This window comes from Nycticebus coucang, chromosome 5 (genome assembly GCF_027406575.1).
Source record: "Nycticebus coucang isolate mNycCou1 chromosome 5, mNycCou1.pri, whole genome shotgun sequence".
NCBI lineage: Eukaryota > Metazoa > Chordata > Mammalia > Primates > Lorisidae > Nycticebus > Nycticebus coucang.
Window position 1 is genome coordinate 40813270 of NC_069784.1, and position 16436 is coordinate 40829705.

The window sequence follows — 16436 nt, forward strand, 5'->3', positions numbered from 1 at the left end:
CGGGCGTTGTGGCGGGCACCTGTAGTCCCAGCTGCTCGGGAGGCTGAGGCAGGAGAATCGCCTAAGCCCAAGGATTTGGAGGTTGCTGTGAGCTGTGTGACGCCACGGCACTCTACCGAGGGCGATAAGGTGAGACTCTAGTCTCTACAAAAAAAAAAAAAAAAAAAAAAAAAAAAACAAAGTAGCTTGGCTCGGCGCCTGTAGTACAGTGGTTATGGCGTCAGCCACATACACTGAGGCTGGTGAATTCAAACACAGCCTGGGTCAGCTAAACAACAATGACAACTGCAACAAAAAATAGCTGGACATTGTGGCATGCGCCTGTAATTCCAGCTACTTGGGGGGCTGAGGCAAGAGAATCGCTTAAGCCCAAGAATTTGAGGTTGCTGTGAGCTGTGACGCCACGGCACTCTACCAAGGGCAACATGGTGAGACTCTGTCTGAAAAAAAAAAAAAGAATAAAAAAACAAAACAAAAAAAAACAAAGTGGCTAGCCTAATGGCAGAGATGCAGTAGTATTACAAGTACTTGTATATACTTGTATAATTGGGTAGCATGAAAGTTGGGTGTGAAGAATTAGACCCTTCATGGAAAAGGGACAGTTACGCTGAGTCAGGGTGATTGGTAACTAACCAGATTAAGAGGTCAGAGGAGAGGAAAGAGCAAATTTTAGATAAGAAACATGAGCAAAAGTAAGGAAGGAGGCAAGGAAGCATTGAGACAAGTATTAAATGATGTCTGCTAAATTTTAAAGTATAATGCAATGAGTATTGCCACAAGTTTGGCACAAGAGACAGGAAAAGTTAGGAGGGGTCTTTGACATATGTAAACAAGCATAAATCCATTCCCACAGTAAAGACAAAGAACACATTCATCACTCTCAAAAGATTCCTCTGGCCTTCTATCATTCCTTCCCTGATCCTCCTCTGCACACCTGCCCTATCCACCTGTGTCCCAAGAAATCATTGATCTGATTCTGTTACTATAGATTAGTTTTCACTTTCTTTTTTTTTTTTTTCCTGAAGTTTTTGGCCAGGGCTGTGTTTGAACCCGCCACCTCTGGCATATGGGGCCGGCACCCTACTCCTTTGAGCCACAGGTGCCACCCTAGTTTTCATTTTCTAAAATGTTACATAACTGGAATCATAACAGTTTTTGCAGTTTTGGGCTGGGGCTGGGTTTGAACTCGCTACCTCCAGCATATGGGGCTGGTGCCCTACTCCTTTGAGCCACAGGCACTGCCCAGAATCTACTCTTTTTATCTACCTTCTTTCACTCACCATGATTATTTTGGGATTCACATATGACGTTGTAGTGTACATTGATAGTTCATTCTTTTTTATCACTGAGTAATGTATCATTTTACACATATGCCATACTATCTATTCACCTGTCAATGTTCATTCGAGTTGTTTCCAGTTTGGTACTAATATAGATAAAAATTCCATGAACATTTCTTCACAAGTCCTTGTGTGGAATTTTGCTTTCATTTCTTTTGGGTATATACTTAAAAGTAGACCAGCTGGATCATATGCTAAGTATATGTTGAACTTTTTGCAAAATCAGCAAACTGTTTTTCAACACGGGTATACCTTTTTTACATTCCTCCCAACACTGTATGAGAGTTGTACCATATCCTTGCCAACACTTTAAAATAGTGTGGTTAGTTTGTTAAAAACATTTAAGCCATTTTAGGAGGTTGTATATAGAGGAATCCCATTGTGGTTTTAATGTGCATTTCCCTAATGACTAATGAAGTAGAAATTTTTTTCGTGTGCTTATTTGCCATCCGTGTAGTATCATTTTTGGTAAAGTGTTCTCTTTTGTTTAGAACTTTTGCCCTTTTTTAAATTGGCTATTTTCGTACCATTGTGTTTTGAGAATTGTTTTTGCACTCTGCATTCAAGGGTTTTATCTCTTGTGTGATTTGGAAATATTTTCACCCCTTTGTGATTTGTCTTTTTTTTTTTTTCAACCAAGCCAGTCTGGAAGGTATGTCTTTTTGTTTTCTTTTTCTTTTTTTTTTTGTAGAGACAGAGTCTCACTTTTTATGGCCCTTGGTAGAGTGCCGTGGCCTCACACAGCTCACAGCAACCTCCAACTCCTGGGCTTAAGCGATTCTCTTGCCTCAGCCTCCCGAGTAGCTGGGACTATAGGCGCCTGCCACAACGCCCAGCTATTTTTTTTTTTTTTATTGTTGGGGATTCATTGAGGGTACAATAGGCCAGGTTACACTGATTGCAATTGTTAGGTAAAGTCCCTCTTGCAATCATGTCTTGCCCCCATAAAGTGTGACACACACCAAGGCCCCACCCTCCTCCCTCCTTCCCTCTTTCTGCTTCCCCCCCCCATAACCTTAATTGTCATTAATTGTCCTCATATCAAAATTGAGTACATAGGATTCATGCTTCTCCATTCTTGTGGTGCTTTACTAAGAATAATGTCTTTCACTTCCATCCAGGTTAATACGAAGGATGTAAAGTCTCCATTTTTTTTTAATGGCTGAATAGTATTCCATGGTATATATATACCACAGCTTGTTAATCCATTCCTGGGTTGGTGGGCATTTAGGCTGTTTCCACATTTTGGTGATTGTAAATTGAGCTGCAATAAACAGTCTAGTACAAGTGTCCTTATGATAAAAGGATTTCTTTCCTTCTGGGTAGATGCCCAGTAATGGGATTGCAGGATCAAATGGGAGGTCTAGCTTGAGTGCTTTGAGGTTTCTCCATACTTCCTTCCAGAAAGGTTGTACTAGTTTGCAGTCCCACCAGCAGTGTAAAAGTGTTCCCTTCTCTCCACATCCAAGCCAGCATATGCAGTTTTGAGATTTTGTGATGTGGGCCATTCTCACTGGGTTTAGATGATATCTCAGGGTTGTTTTGATTTGCATTTCTTTAATACATAGAGATGATGATTTTTTTTTGATTGCAGTTCAGCTGGGGCTGGGTTTGAACCCGCCACCCTCGGTATATGGGGCCGGCGCCTTACCGACTGAGCCACAGGCGCCGCCCGTCTTTTTGTTTTCTTAAGTCTTTTGAAGATCAGAATTTTTAATTTTGAAGAGTGAAATTCATTAATTCTTTTATGTAACATTTTGTAAAAAGAAAACTAATTTATAGCAACAAAAAACCAGATTGCCTCAGGACACAGGTGAAGAGAGGAGGTGTGTAGAGGAGGATCAGGGAAGGGATTATTCTGCAACAAAAGAATAAATGAGGCATAGCTATGTTTCCTGCACCCCTATTGAATTATCTGTTTTTAACTGAAAACTCTAACCAAACTTGCAGATATTTTCTCCTATATTTTCTTCTGGAGTATGACTATTTTAGATTTTATGTTTAGATCTATGATGCATTTTCAGTTATAATTTTATATGGTGAGAGGTATAGATCAAAATTCATTTTTTGCATATTAAAATTCAATCATTCCAGCATCATTTGTTGAGAAAATATCCTTTATTCTCTAATGCATTAATTTTTCATCTTTGTTGAAAATTGATCGTCAATATATCTCTGTACCTTCTTTTTTTTTTTTTTTTTGTAGAGACAGAGTCTCACTTTATGTCCCTCGGTAGAGTGCCGTGGCCTCACACAGCTCACAGCAACCTCCAACTCCTGGGCTTAAGCGATTCTCTTGCCTCAGCCTCCCGAGCAGCTGGGACTACAAGCGCCCGCCACAACGCCCAGCTATTTTTTTTGTTGCAGTTTGGCCGGGGCCGGGTTTGAACCCGCCACCCTCGGTATATGGGGCCGGCACCTTACCGACTGAGCCACAGGTGCCGCCCTGTCTGTACCTTCTATTCTGTTCCCTCGATCTGTTTATCTTAACTTCTCTAGTCTGTTCCTTAATCTGTTTATCTTACTTTATAGAAAGTAATGAAATCAGGTAGTGTTTGCTCTCCAACTTTGTTCTGTATCAAATTTATTTATTTTTGCTATTATAAGTCCTTTGCACTCCCAATTGAATTTTAGAATCATTTTCTCAAGGCCTACCAAAAAAGTTTCCTGTTATATTGATTGAAATTACAATCTATAGATAAACTTGGGAAGAAGTGAAATCTTAACAATATTGTCTCCCGATCCATGGACATGGTCTATCTTTCCATTATACATCTTTTCAATTTATCTCAGCAATTTTCTTAAAATTTTGCATGTATGGATCTTTTGCATCTTTTGCCAGATTTATCCCTAACTAAATATTTCATATTTGATGCTATTGCAAATAATCTTTAAAAGTATTCGATTTCTCTCATGCCTATAATCCTTGGCCTCTGGGAGGCTGAGGTGGGTGGATTGCTTGAGTTCTGAAGTTCGAGACCACCCTGAGCAAGAGTGAAACCCCTTTTCTACCAAAAATAGAAAAACTAGCTGGGCATAGTGAGGCTAAGGCAAAAAGATCACTTGAACTAGGAGTTTGGGATTGTTGTGAGCTAGGCTGACATCATGGCACTCTACCCAGGGTGACAGAGTGAGACTCCATCTCAAAAAAAAAAAAAAAAGCATTTTATTGTTGCTAGTGTATAGAAATACTATTGATTTTTGTAGATTGAATCTTCTTCTTCTTTTTTTTTTGTGGTGGATTCTTTTACTTTATTTCTCTAGCTACTGATGGTAGCTTGTACCTGATAACCTTGCTACGCTCACTTATTTTTATTTTTATTTTTTTTTGAGACAGAGTCTCACTTTGTCACCCTTGGTAGAGTTGAACTACGATGCCACAGCATCATAGTTCACAGCAACCTCAAACTCTTGGGCTCAAGTGATTCTCTTGCCTCAGCCTCCCAAGTAGCTGGGATTACAGATTCCTGTCACAATGCCTGACTATTTACAGACAAGGTCTCGCCCTGGCTCAGGCTTGTCTTGAACCTGTGAGCTCCGGCAATTATTGCCTTGGTCTCCCAAGTGCTGGGATTACAGCATGAACCACCACGCCCAGCCCTACTTCTTAGTTCTAATAGATTCTTTATGTAGATTTATTCAGAGAAAGAAGAAATTGTAGATGACATAATTGTCTTTGTAGAAAATTGTAGATGACATAATTGTCTTTGTAGAATTGTCTTTTCTACAAAGACAATTATGTCATCTGTGAGTAAAGCCACTTTTATCTTTTTTTTTTTTTCTCAATTTGGATCCCATTCCTTTCATGCCTCATTGCACTGGCTAGAATCTCCACTATAATGCTGACTATAGTGTGCTAAGAGTAGATAACCACTGGCTTTCTCTATGGCTGATTTTCTAGTCCACCCCTAACCTTGAGGACTCTCTTCTCAAGCAAGTGCCCAGGTTCTAGGCACTAATGCTGCACATGGTGCCAAAGTGCAGGCTTGGTCTATGTCACCATGGGTCATCCTCTTCTAAGAATAGCTGTCTTGTCTCCTTCTACAGTGCTTAATTCAATGTCAGTCATGCGCTTGCTCAGTTGTAGCAAAAGTTAATATCCAAGATGAATCAATTGGTAATTCAGTTCAGAAATTAAGAGAGCAGAAAATTTGGGGAAACTTTCCAGAAAAGAGCCATAATTCATGTCCCAGGTGATGTTGGAGATCCCTGAACCCTAAACGTTTGTGCCCTCTGATTGTGTGGTGCCACTTTGCAGAGCCAGTTCACTTATGTCTTTTCTTCTTCCTTCTACCTTTCAGGGCAAGAATATCCAGAATGGGCATGAGTAGCTTGAAACTGCTGAAGTATGTCCTGTTTTTCTTCAACTTGCTCTTTTGGGTAAGTGTATCTCTTCTGAGCATGGCTGAGCTCACCTTCCCACAGCTGAACTCTCCTTCTCTCTCCTCTAATGAAGAGGCTGGTGTGGAGTACAACCCCTATATGTCTGGGTCATGTTCAGCATAGCTAGCCTAGGAACAAAGAATCATAATTTCCCTCCCCATTTCCATCCTTCCAGAGTATAAGCCTGAAACATTGAAAGGTACTAATGGAGTTATTAACAGAGGTGCCATTTCTGTCTGAGAGCTTTAGGCTACTACTGTTCACAGATGATATCCACAGGTGAGAAACATAAGACTCGGCATTCTGGGTATTGAGTACCTCTGTTTTTCTTGTCTGTTTTACTTTTCTGACCCCTTGGAAGAATAGCTGATGGAAAAGTCACCCTTGGGGGGGAAGTTTCACTGTACAAATTCAGCAACTGAATTTCAGATATAGGATGGGTTGGTATGCATGTATCTATTGTAAGTTTAGCTTCTCTAGTTTTCTGCCTAGCAAGATAAGCTTCCTCAAGCAGGGAATCTCTACTTGGTTGTGGTTTCCCAAGGGCAGACCATGTGGACGATTGAGAAGACAAGGAATTGGGTATCTAAGGCATGAAGTTAGACCTGTATATGGTGAAGACATTATGTGGCTCAAAGGAGTGATCTTTTCTTGGCATCTGGAAATGGGTAGTAAGAAGTGTGAGTGAGGCTCCACACAAAGAAGTTAGGATTACCTCTATTTTAGGAGCATAGGGAAGCTGGGCAAAGAGGCTGTTCATGAGAATCTGTTTTTTTGTTTTTTTTTTTTGAGACAGAGTCTCACTCTGTCACCCTGAAGAGTGCCATGACATCATCTTAGCTCACAGCAACCTCAAACTCTTGAACTCAACCCTCCCAAGTAGCTGGGACTACAAGTGCCTGAAACAATGCCCCACTAGTTTTTCTCTTTTTAGTAGAGACAGGGGCTTGCTCTTGCTCAGGCTGGTCTTGAATTCCTGAGCTCAAATGATCCTCCCACCTTGGCCTCCCAAGTGCTAGGATTACAATGTGAGATACCATGCCAGGCCTGTTCATGAGAAACTTGAATGGACAAATAGGAAAAGGTGATTCTGGTTGGGAGCAGTGGCTCATGCCTGTAATCCCAGCATTTGGGAGACAGAGGCAGGTGGATTGGCTGAGCTCACAAGTTCGAGACCAGCCTGATCCAGAGTGAGATCTCGTCTCTAAAAATAGCTGGACATTGTGGCAGGCACCTATAGTCCCAGCTACTTGAGGCTGAGGCAAAAGAATTGCTTAAGCCCAAGGGTTGTAGATTGTTGTGAGCTGTGATACCATGGCACTCTACCAAAGGAGATTAACTGAGACTCTGTCTTCAAAAAAAAAAAAAGAACCACATTTTGCCTCTGAATGTTGTGGGATTCTTCTTTTCAGTTCTGTGGCTGCTGCATTTTGGGCTTTGGGATCTACTTCCTGGTCCACAACAATTTTGGAGTGCTCTTCCATAAATTACCCTCCCTCACTCTCGGCAATGTGTTCATCATCGTGGGCTCCATTATCATGGTGGTTGCCTTCCTGGGCTGCATGGGCTCTATCAAGGAAAACAAGTGTCTGCTTATGTCGGTGAGTCCTATAACAGTAGATGTGGCACCCAAAGTAGGGGGAGATAATACCTTAAATCTGAGGCAAGATGTTCCTTGGTAGATTATCTATGGGCTCAGAGAAATCATAAGAACACGGGACTAGTACCCCAGCTCAGCCAAGTCTGTCCGGATAAATAGTATTTTATTTCCGACTGAGATCCTAGGAACAGGTGGGAGAGGGCATTGCTATTCTTTTTGGTATCAGTTTTACACTGTTAATAATGATCTCCATCATTCCAAAATCTCTTCATAGCACTTTATTTTTTTCTTTATAATTGGTTGAAATCAAGTGTCATCTATCTGCCTAAATCTTCCTCATGTTAACAAACACTTTTAGGATCTAACTCAGAGTCACTAACTGATGGAAAAAATAATCTCTAGATGCTTCTGAGCATAATGGGCCTCCCGAAATGTCAGAAGATGCTTCCTTAACTCATTTCTGTACAAGATACTATACAGTGTGAGTTATCCAACTTAGTTGGCATAGGCTGTAGCCATTGAGGTATAATGTGAGATGTGCTAGAACTTTGTGATTGCTCCCTAATGTTTAACCCTCCTGAGGAACACCTGAAGGCTTAGGTTTTGCCTGTAAGCACTGTGCAAAGGAGCTCAACATTTCTATAGTATGCTGAGAGCAGAGCCTGGTGTAACAGTGCCACTCTGTCCATCGGCATGGGGTTGTAGTCACCTTTGTTCTTCCTTAAGTCTTTTAGTTAATGTTCTTTCCCTTATGAGTCAACTCTTAAAGTGGAACCAAAAAAAAAAAAAAATAAACAAATAACAGTCCCTGTTCTCAGACAGTGCTCAGACTAATGGCAAAATATGGGAGATAGCAGACATGGAATGAATGTTTTAAGCAGTCAGCCAACATTGGAGTTGAGATAAAAAAAGGTAAAAAAGAAAAATAAGTGAAAATATTTTTTTCTTTTGTGTATAACTAACATTAATGGAGTAAGCACCTGAAGTTGGAAACTTGATTAAGTTAAACTTGATTAACTTAGAGGCATGATTAGAGCCCCTGTTCCCCCATCTGCATAGGACTCCTCTCTACCTTCACCAACACCAGTCCTCCACCTCACGATAGCCTTGTCTTCTAGAAAAGACCAGGCCCCAAACTCTATAGACACATGGTTTAGTTTACTGGCCTTTTGGTCAAATATTTCAATAGGCTCATGCTCAAATTGCCTAATTTATTCAACAGGTAATGCTATACATGTGCATGGCACTCTAAGAGTCACAATGGGTAAGAGAGAACAGAATTAGAAGACATTTGATATGCCCTCCAGAGTCTCATCATAGAAAAAACACATATTCCTCTAAATAAGAGAAGGCTTAGCAAGGAATGAGAAGCAGGAACAGGACAATTCTGCACATATGCAGATAACCACAGGATGCTTCTAGGGCAGAGTGGGAGTAGAGGGAGAACTAGTATGAGTGCTATAAGCTTGTCTCTGCTTTGCTCAGTTCTTCATCTTGCTGCTGATTATTCTTCTTGCTGAGGTGACCTTGGCCATCCTGCTCTTTGTGTATGAACAGAAGGTAAGTTATAAAGAATATAACTCATTGTCTTTTTACTAAAAGTAGAGAGAATGCAGTGAAGAAGGAATTGGCACAAAATAAGTCCTGTGATAGAGATAGAAATGAAATGGAAGAATGGAGGAAAGACAGATTAATTGTAATTGAGAAAAGAAAAAAATTTCATGAAAGAGATTGTCTTTGCGTGGCACTCTGAAAGATGACTGGGAAGAATAGTAAAACAAGTTTGTCTTCCTCCCACTTGCTTTCCTCTGTGTATTTGGCAGTAGAGAATATATGTCTCAGTGCCAAGGATGGCTCTTGCTTGAATTGCCCTTTTTCATTCCTCTGTAAAGCCAGAGCCAAGGGTGAACAAAAGCCCACTGTATACTTCTTCCTCCAAGGCATTATCACCCTCAGCACTCCTGCCCACAGATAAACACTCTCCCTATACCCTTAGTTCTGAGGGGACCATTTGCATGGGAGAAGTTCCAAGCAAGTGGAATCAAAAGCCTACACTAGAAATTCTTTATTCTTTTGAATTTACATGCTTGTTACAATGTCTCTTCTGTTGGACTGTGCCCTGCCCAGCTGAATGACTATGTGTCTGAGGACCTGAGAAACAGCATTCGTCGTTACTACTCAGACAACAGCACCAAGGTGGCGTGGGACTCCATCCATTCATTTGTGAGTACAGATGGAATCCTTTTCAGATCAGCCTGGACTTTATTTTCTAGCTTCAATTCCTGGCTGCTAGTTCCTTTCCTGAAAGTTGCAGAATCTAAGGTCCACAGCCTTGAGGTCCAGGATAACGCCTTTGTTGTCACAGACAGGGGAGCCTGGAATCAGTCCGATTGGTACAGTGTACATGTCTCTTTCATTCCTTACTGACTCAAATAGTCTTTGTCTCAGGCTGGTCTTGAACTCCTGAGCATAGGCAATCCATCTGCCTTGGCCTCCCAAGTGCTAAGATTACAGGTGTGAGCCACCGTGCCTGGCCTCTATTTTTCTTTTAATCTACAGTAGGTTAGATTTGTGGGGCCCTCTTTGTCATGCAATTTGTGGGGCCCTCTTTGTCATGCAATTTGTTTGTGAAAAGAAATTAGATCCTATAGAATTCCCTACCTTTTAGATGTGGCTAATTGCTTCCTCGAGGTATTTTGGTGTCAGGGATCATTGTCTCCCATATGGTCTATGAATCTAGCTGCTTGATGCAATTTCTGTTTTATGGTAATCCTGCCTTTGCTGGTAATTCCTGTTGCATCATGCTATCAGGTACATAATAAATCATGATCCTGTTTTCTGTCATCCTAAGACTGGTTGGTAGGGCCAGGTTTGGTTATCCTGATCCCTCCATTGTAAAGTCCCCTAGGTTCCTTATTCTTGATCTATAAAATCTAAATAGATTAAAAAGCATGCCCTCTCTACTTTACAGTGGTCTTACATAAATGAAATGGTATGACTATTTGAAAGCATTTGTTCTAAGAAGCCCCTAGTAGTCAAGCCAATTCTGGACTTTGTGTTATAGAGTCAGATCTGAAGGGCCCACCCTTTCTTCTAATATCCACAGCTTTTCTGTTGACTTTCTAACCATCATGGTTTGGGGGGTTTTGGCTTCTAGCTACAGTGTTGTGGCGTAAATGGCACGAGTGATTGGTCCACAGGCCCACCACCATCTTGTCCCCGAGATCCAGAAGTGACGGTAATTTTGTTGTTGACTTTTCTGTTACTAGCTTCTTTGTTTAATTTTTAAATTGCTTTGGAACCTGCAGTCATAGAGGATCTAAATCTTCTATTTAGAAATAGGAAAACTTGTGGGGCGGCACCTGTGACTCAGTCGGTAGGGCTCCGGCCCCATATACCGAGGGTGGCGGGTTCAACCCGGCCCCGGCTAAACTGCAACCAAAAAAATAGCCAGGCATTGTGGCAGGCGCCTGTAGTCCCAGCTACTTGGGAGGCTGAGGCAAGAGAATCACTTAAGCCCAGGATTTGGAGGTTGCTGTGAGCTGTGTGAGGCCACGGCACTCTACCGAGGGCCATAAAGTGAGACTCTGTCTCTATAAAAAAAAAAAAAAAAGAAAAGAAATAGGAAAACTTGAATAAAAAAGAGATCAGGGTGACAACCCCAGGTTAACTAGAAAAACAGGAATAAACTCACTTAGGCCAGGGACATTATGATTAGTTTCGATACACTAAATTATTACATTAGTGGGGGACAGTTTGATAAAGTGGCAGAGGGTTCAGATATTTCATGAGTAAGAAGATCTTCTTATGGTTGAGTGAAATTTATAGAGTCAAGATAGATATCATCTCCCTGTGCTCGTTTCACTGCTCTTCTTGCTTGGAGATGGCAGGATCCAGCCTCTTAGTAAATTGCACCATAAGAAAGGAGTAAGAAGTTGGAGGAGAGAGACTTGGTGGAACTGTTGAAAGAGCCTGCCCACCTAATTTGAGCCTCTAAAATAGGCTCTGAGAAGAAGCTCAAGTCATCTTCCACCTAGAACTAAATCCCTAAGGTCCTGTCAGCCTATGTTACTCTCTCCTGAGATTATTTGAAAATCTCCAGAATTTTTCATGTCTTAGGAGAAAGTCAAAGACACCAATAAACTAACAACTGTCCTGGAGTTTGGTAGGACTATGATAAATTTACTGGTTGTTGAAGCAGAAAGTTAAAGGCAAACCAATTTTAGGATTGCTTAGCCTGTATTCTTATTTGTGAATCTTAAGTCAGCACTGAGTATTCAAAGAACACAGAACATCTCTTATGTCCTGTGTATTGGGAGCTAGTTTAACTCAGTAGGTTAGGGTCTAGTATTTCTTTCTTTTTTTGTTTTTGAGACAGAGTCTCACTATGTCACCCTGGGTGGAGTGCTATGGCATCACAACTCACAGCAATCTCCAACTCTTGGGCTTAAGCAATTCTCTTGTTCAGCTCCCAAGTAGCTGGGACTACAGGTGCCCACCACAATGACCGGCTATTTTTTGTTGTAATTCTCATTGTTGTTGTTTTAGCTGTCTTTTTTAGCTGGGTTTGAATCCATCACTCTTGGTATATGGGGCTGGTGCCCTACCCACTGAGCAAAAGGCACTGCTCAGGGTCTAGTATTTCTACATTAGCTGTGCCACCATAATAACAACACTAGACAAGTCTTTAGTTTAATATTCTCTACTTTATGCTTGTTTCCTCACGCATGCAAAGAAAATAAAAATACAATACCTGACCTAAGTGTCTTTATATTACATAAGACAAAATGAAAAGTACTGTATCTTCTAAATAATCCTCCTGATAAAGTTGAATTATAGAGTAATATCATTTGTACTTATAATTTTGTCTAGGGTTGCTATAAAAAAGCAAGACTCTGGTTTCATTCCAATTTCCTGTATATTGGAATCATCACCATCTGTGTTTGTGTGATCCAGGTAAGAGCTTTACCGTTGGACTTTTGTGAGAATGAGTTAAGTCATGTAAGGTTCTAGAAGTACCAGGTGCATAGTATGTGAACAATAATGTTAGCTATACTTACTTTTTTAAATTTCAGATTAATATGAGGGTACAAATGATTAACTTAGAATGCTTGTATTTGTTAGCTAAGGTCCCTGTTGTTGCCCTTATAGTGTGCTCATTAGGTAGGAGCACACCAAAGCTATTTTTATTAGTATCCGAGTTCCCCCAGCCAAATAGCAAATTCTGTTATTACCAATTCAATCTAAGGCATACGGAAAATATGCTATAAGAACATCTATCTCTCTAAAAAAAAAAAAAAAAGAACATCTATCTAGGCCAGGCACAGTGGCTCACACCTGTAATCCTAGCATTCTGGGAGGCCAAGGTGAATGAATTGCTTGAGCTCATGAGTTTGAGACCAGCCTGAGCTTTTAAAAGCAAGACCCTGTCTCTACTGAAAATAGAAAAACTGAGGCAAGAGGATTGCTTAAGCCCAAGATTTGGAGGCTCCTGTGGGCTATGATGCCATAGCACACTACACTATGGAGGTCCACAAAGTGAGACTCAGCGTCGTAGCTCACAGCAATCTTGGGCTTTAGCAATTTTCTTGCCTCAGTCTCTTAAGTAGCTGGGACTACAGGTGCCCACCACAATGCCTGGCAATTTTTTAGAGATGGAGGTGTCACTCTGGCTCAGGCTGGTCTCGAACTCGTGAGGTCAGGCAATTCACCCACCTTGACCTCCTGAGTGCTGGGTTTACAGGCATGAGTCACTGTGCCCTGCTGTATTGCTATTCTTAAATTATAGGGGAGAAAATCTGAGAGGAAATTGGAAGTAATGGTGGGAAGGGTAATTACAGCTTGAAGGATATGTTCTTTTTCTTGGGAGCTAATACCTGGATTCATGGGAAAAATGACTTCTCTTACAAAGATGTCACATTGCCCAATTCTTTCTGCAGGTATTGGGGATGTCCTTTGCACTGACCCTGAACTGCCAGATTGATAAAACCAGCCAGGCCCTAGGGCTGTGACCTGAAACTGCTCTGTGCTGGAGAGACTTGTTTCATCTCTGGAAATCCAAAGCCATTTATAGCATGAAGTTCTAAATGATTGCCTGCTGGACTGGCATCTTTGTTCTCCTCCCATATCTTCCCTGTGTAGTTCCCTGTCTTATAAAACCAGAGAAGAAGGTGTTGACCAGTATTTTCCATCTCAGTCAGCAAGACTACCTTCTACCCACTGATAGCAGCAGCCATGTCTCCTAAGGTGGTGAAACTAACACCTGTGTGGTTTTTGGACATAAGCAGCCAAGAGAACATGTGACACTAAGAGCTCAAGATCAAAGGTTGGGGTCCAAGATATTAATTTTTTCATTTTCCTATTGTCAAATTAGTCTTCAGCTTCCAAATCATGCCCAGTCTGTTCTTTAAAGTCAAGGAAGAGACAAACTGAAGTGAGTCCTGGATCTAGATTCACTGGATCGTTGTCACAACCCTCTGTTTCTTTTTGGCTAGAGGCCATGGCTATAGGAATGACAGAGTACATTTTCTTCAAAGGGCCAGGTTTCATGTCACTTTCCTTATTTAAATGTCTTATTGGTTTATTTTATGTCTTTCTGAAAAAACTATCCAGTGTTCATAGCCTGACTTCAACCAGTGTTTTAGCTAATAATCCCATTCAAAGGAGTTCTAGTGTTATGTCTCTCTCGGATAAGGTTTTGTTAATGTACAATTTTAACTCTTCATTAAATAAAGTAGCTTATCATCTCAATTACAACATCTTTATTCCTATATACCAAACAGTCCTTCCGTGGCTCAGCCTGATTGCCCTGCCAGCAAACCAGGTGGTTTATCTATTCCTGTACAAAAAATTACTCCAAGGGCGGCACCTGTGGCTCAAAGGAGTAGAGCACTGGCCCCAGATATTGGAGGGGGCAGGTTAAAACCCAGTCCCAGCCAAAAACTGCAAAAAAAAAAAAAAAAATTACTCCAAAATTTAGTGGCTAAGCATAACAAACTTATTATCTCACAGTTTTTGAGGGTCAGGAATCTGGGAGACTCTTAGCTGGGTGTTTCTGGTTCACAGTCTCTCACATAACTTTAATCAAGACTCAGCTCAGGGGCGGCGCCTGTGGCTCAGTCAGTAGGGTGCCAGCCCCATATACTGAGGGTGGCGGGTTCAAACCCGGCCCATGCCAAACTGCAACCAAAAAATAGCCGGGCATTGTGGTGGGTGCCTGTAGTCCCAGCTACTTGGGAGGCTGAGGCAAGAGAATCGCTTAAGCCCAGGAGTTGGAGGTTGCTGTGAGCTGTGTGAGGCCACGGCACTCTACCGAGGGCCATAAAGTGAGACTCTGTCTCTACAAAAAAAAAAAAAAAATACTCAGCTCAGGCTACCATCATCTCAAGGATCAACTGGAAGGAGATGTACTTTCAAGCTCTCTTAACCGACTGTTGGCAGACCTCATTAACTCAGGCTGGTCTCCAACTCACGTGCTCAAACAGTCTGCCTGCCTTGACTTCCCAGCATGCTAGGATTACAGGCGTGAGCCACCACATGGTTTTTGTTCTTAAGGTTTTATGTAGAATCTCCCACCTCCCTTTAAGGAAACTTAGTCATTTTAAATTTTCCTGAGGCAAAGTATCAGAGAAGTCATTCTCTTGAATATCACAAGTATCAAAAGTATCTTATATTCAACATGTACAAAAAGAACTTATCATTGGATCTTCCAAACATGCTTTTCTTCTTTGTTCCCCATATCAGTGAGTGATAACACTATTCTCCCACTTTTCCTAGCCAGAAACCTGGGCTTTGTCCTTAATTCTACCCAATCCTTCCCTCCCAATAATCAGTCACAGTTCTAATTATTCACCTACCAAGTATTATCAAATTCATTTATTCTCCTCATTTCATTTCTTGCCCATATTCCTTCAATAGTCTTCTATCTGTTCTCCTAGTATTCACCATTGGCCCCATTTAAACTATTCTCCACGTGGGAACCAAAAAAATCTTCCTAAAACAAAAATATAATAAGAACACTTCTTGAAACGCTTTGATGACACTGTTACTCTTATTTTGTCTGCCAGGCCCTGCACGAGGTATCTCTCCAGCCTCCCTCTTGTCATTCTCATTTTTTTATTCACTGAAAGAAAATAGCCCATAATGCATCTTAAATAAAGCATGCTTAGATTTACCTTTTATTTTTTTTCTTTTCTTTTTTTTTTATTAAATCATAGCTGTGTACATTGATATATTCATGGGGCATCATTCACTAGCTTCACAGAGATTTACCTTTTAAAAGTATATATATAAACCCGTCATAATAAGGCTTTATGAACAAAGGTAGGAATCATCCTTTAATATCATGTTCTCAATACTTACTTTACAGTTCTCTTTGTTAAACAATTCCATTCACTGAAAGAAAATAGCTTCTAGTGCATCTTAAAGAAGCATGTTAGACTTCCCTTTTTTGCTGTTCTTATTCTTGTATTCTGTACTTTTATTATATTAGTGTTTAGTTGCTCTAGATTTTACCTATATTTATATATTTTCCCTACAAAAACCACTGATTTCCTTCATCTGGATAATTTCTATCCTTTCTTTCCTATAAGGAAATTATCCCTAATCTTTCAGAGTTTATTGTTTGTTGCGGTCTTTCCAAATATGAGACACCATGCTAAGACCTTTATATTCTTCCTCCAATTTAAATTAAAAGTGTCTCTTAAAAGAAAAAAAAAGAAAAAAATAGTGTCTCTTGTATGTATCTCCATAACTCATAGAAACTTCATAGGTCTTAATAGAATCTATCACTTTTTTTTTTTTGAGACAGAGTTTTGCCATGTCACCCTCGGTAGAGTGCTGTCGTGTCATAGCTGACAGCAACTTCAAACTCTTGGGCTCAAGTGATGCTCTTGCCTCAGCCCCCCAGGTATGTGGGACTAAGGGCACCCGCCACAATGCCTGGCTATTTTTTTGTTGCAGTTGTCATTGTTGATTTTAGCTGGCTCTGGGCTGCATTCAAACCCACCAGCCTCAGTGTATGTGGCTGGCAATGTAATCACTGTGCTACCAGTGCTGAGCTGATTCTATCAAATTTTAATTGCTTATTTATTTAATTGCAATTTTAATTGCTT

At 40.8% G+C, this 16436-nt stretch overlaps 1 protein-coding gene across 1 annotated transcript in view; it reads left to right on the forward strand.

The window, feature by feature from the left end:
- Positions 1-14073, forward strand: part of CD53 (CD53 molecule) — a 29074-nt gene extending 15001 nt beyond the window's left edge. Inside the window, exons 2-8 of the mRNA XM_053591340.1 lie at positions 5642-5720; positions 7136-7324; positions 8809-8883; positions 9451-9546; positions 10481-10561; positions 12196-12279; positions 13263-14073. Coding sequence (XP_053447315.1) covers positions 5658-5720; positions 7136-7324; positions 8809-8883; positions 9451-9546; positions 10481-10561; positions 12196-12279; positions 13263-13334 — 660 coding nt within the window. The 5' untranslated portion in view covers positions 5642-5657 and the 3' untranslated portion in view covers positions 13335-14073. The remainder of the gene's footprint in view (positions 1-5641; positions 5721-7135; positions 7325-8808; positions 8884-9450; positions 9547-10480; positions 10562-12195; positions 12280-13262) is intronic.
- Positions 14074-16436: the final 2363 nt, after the last annotated feature.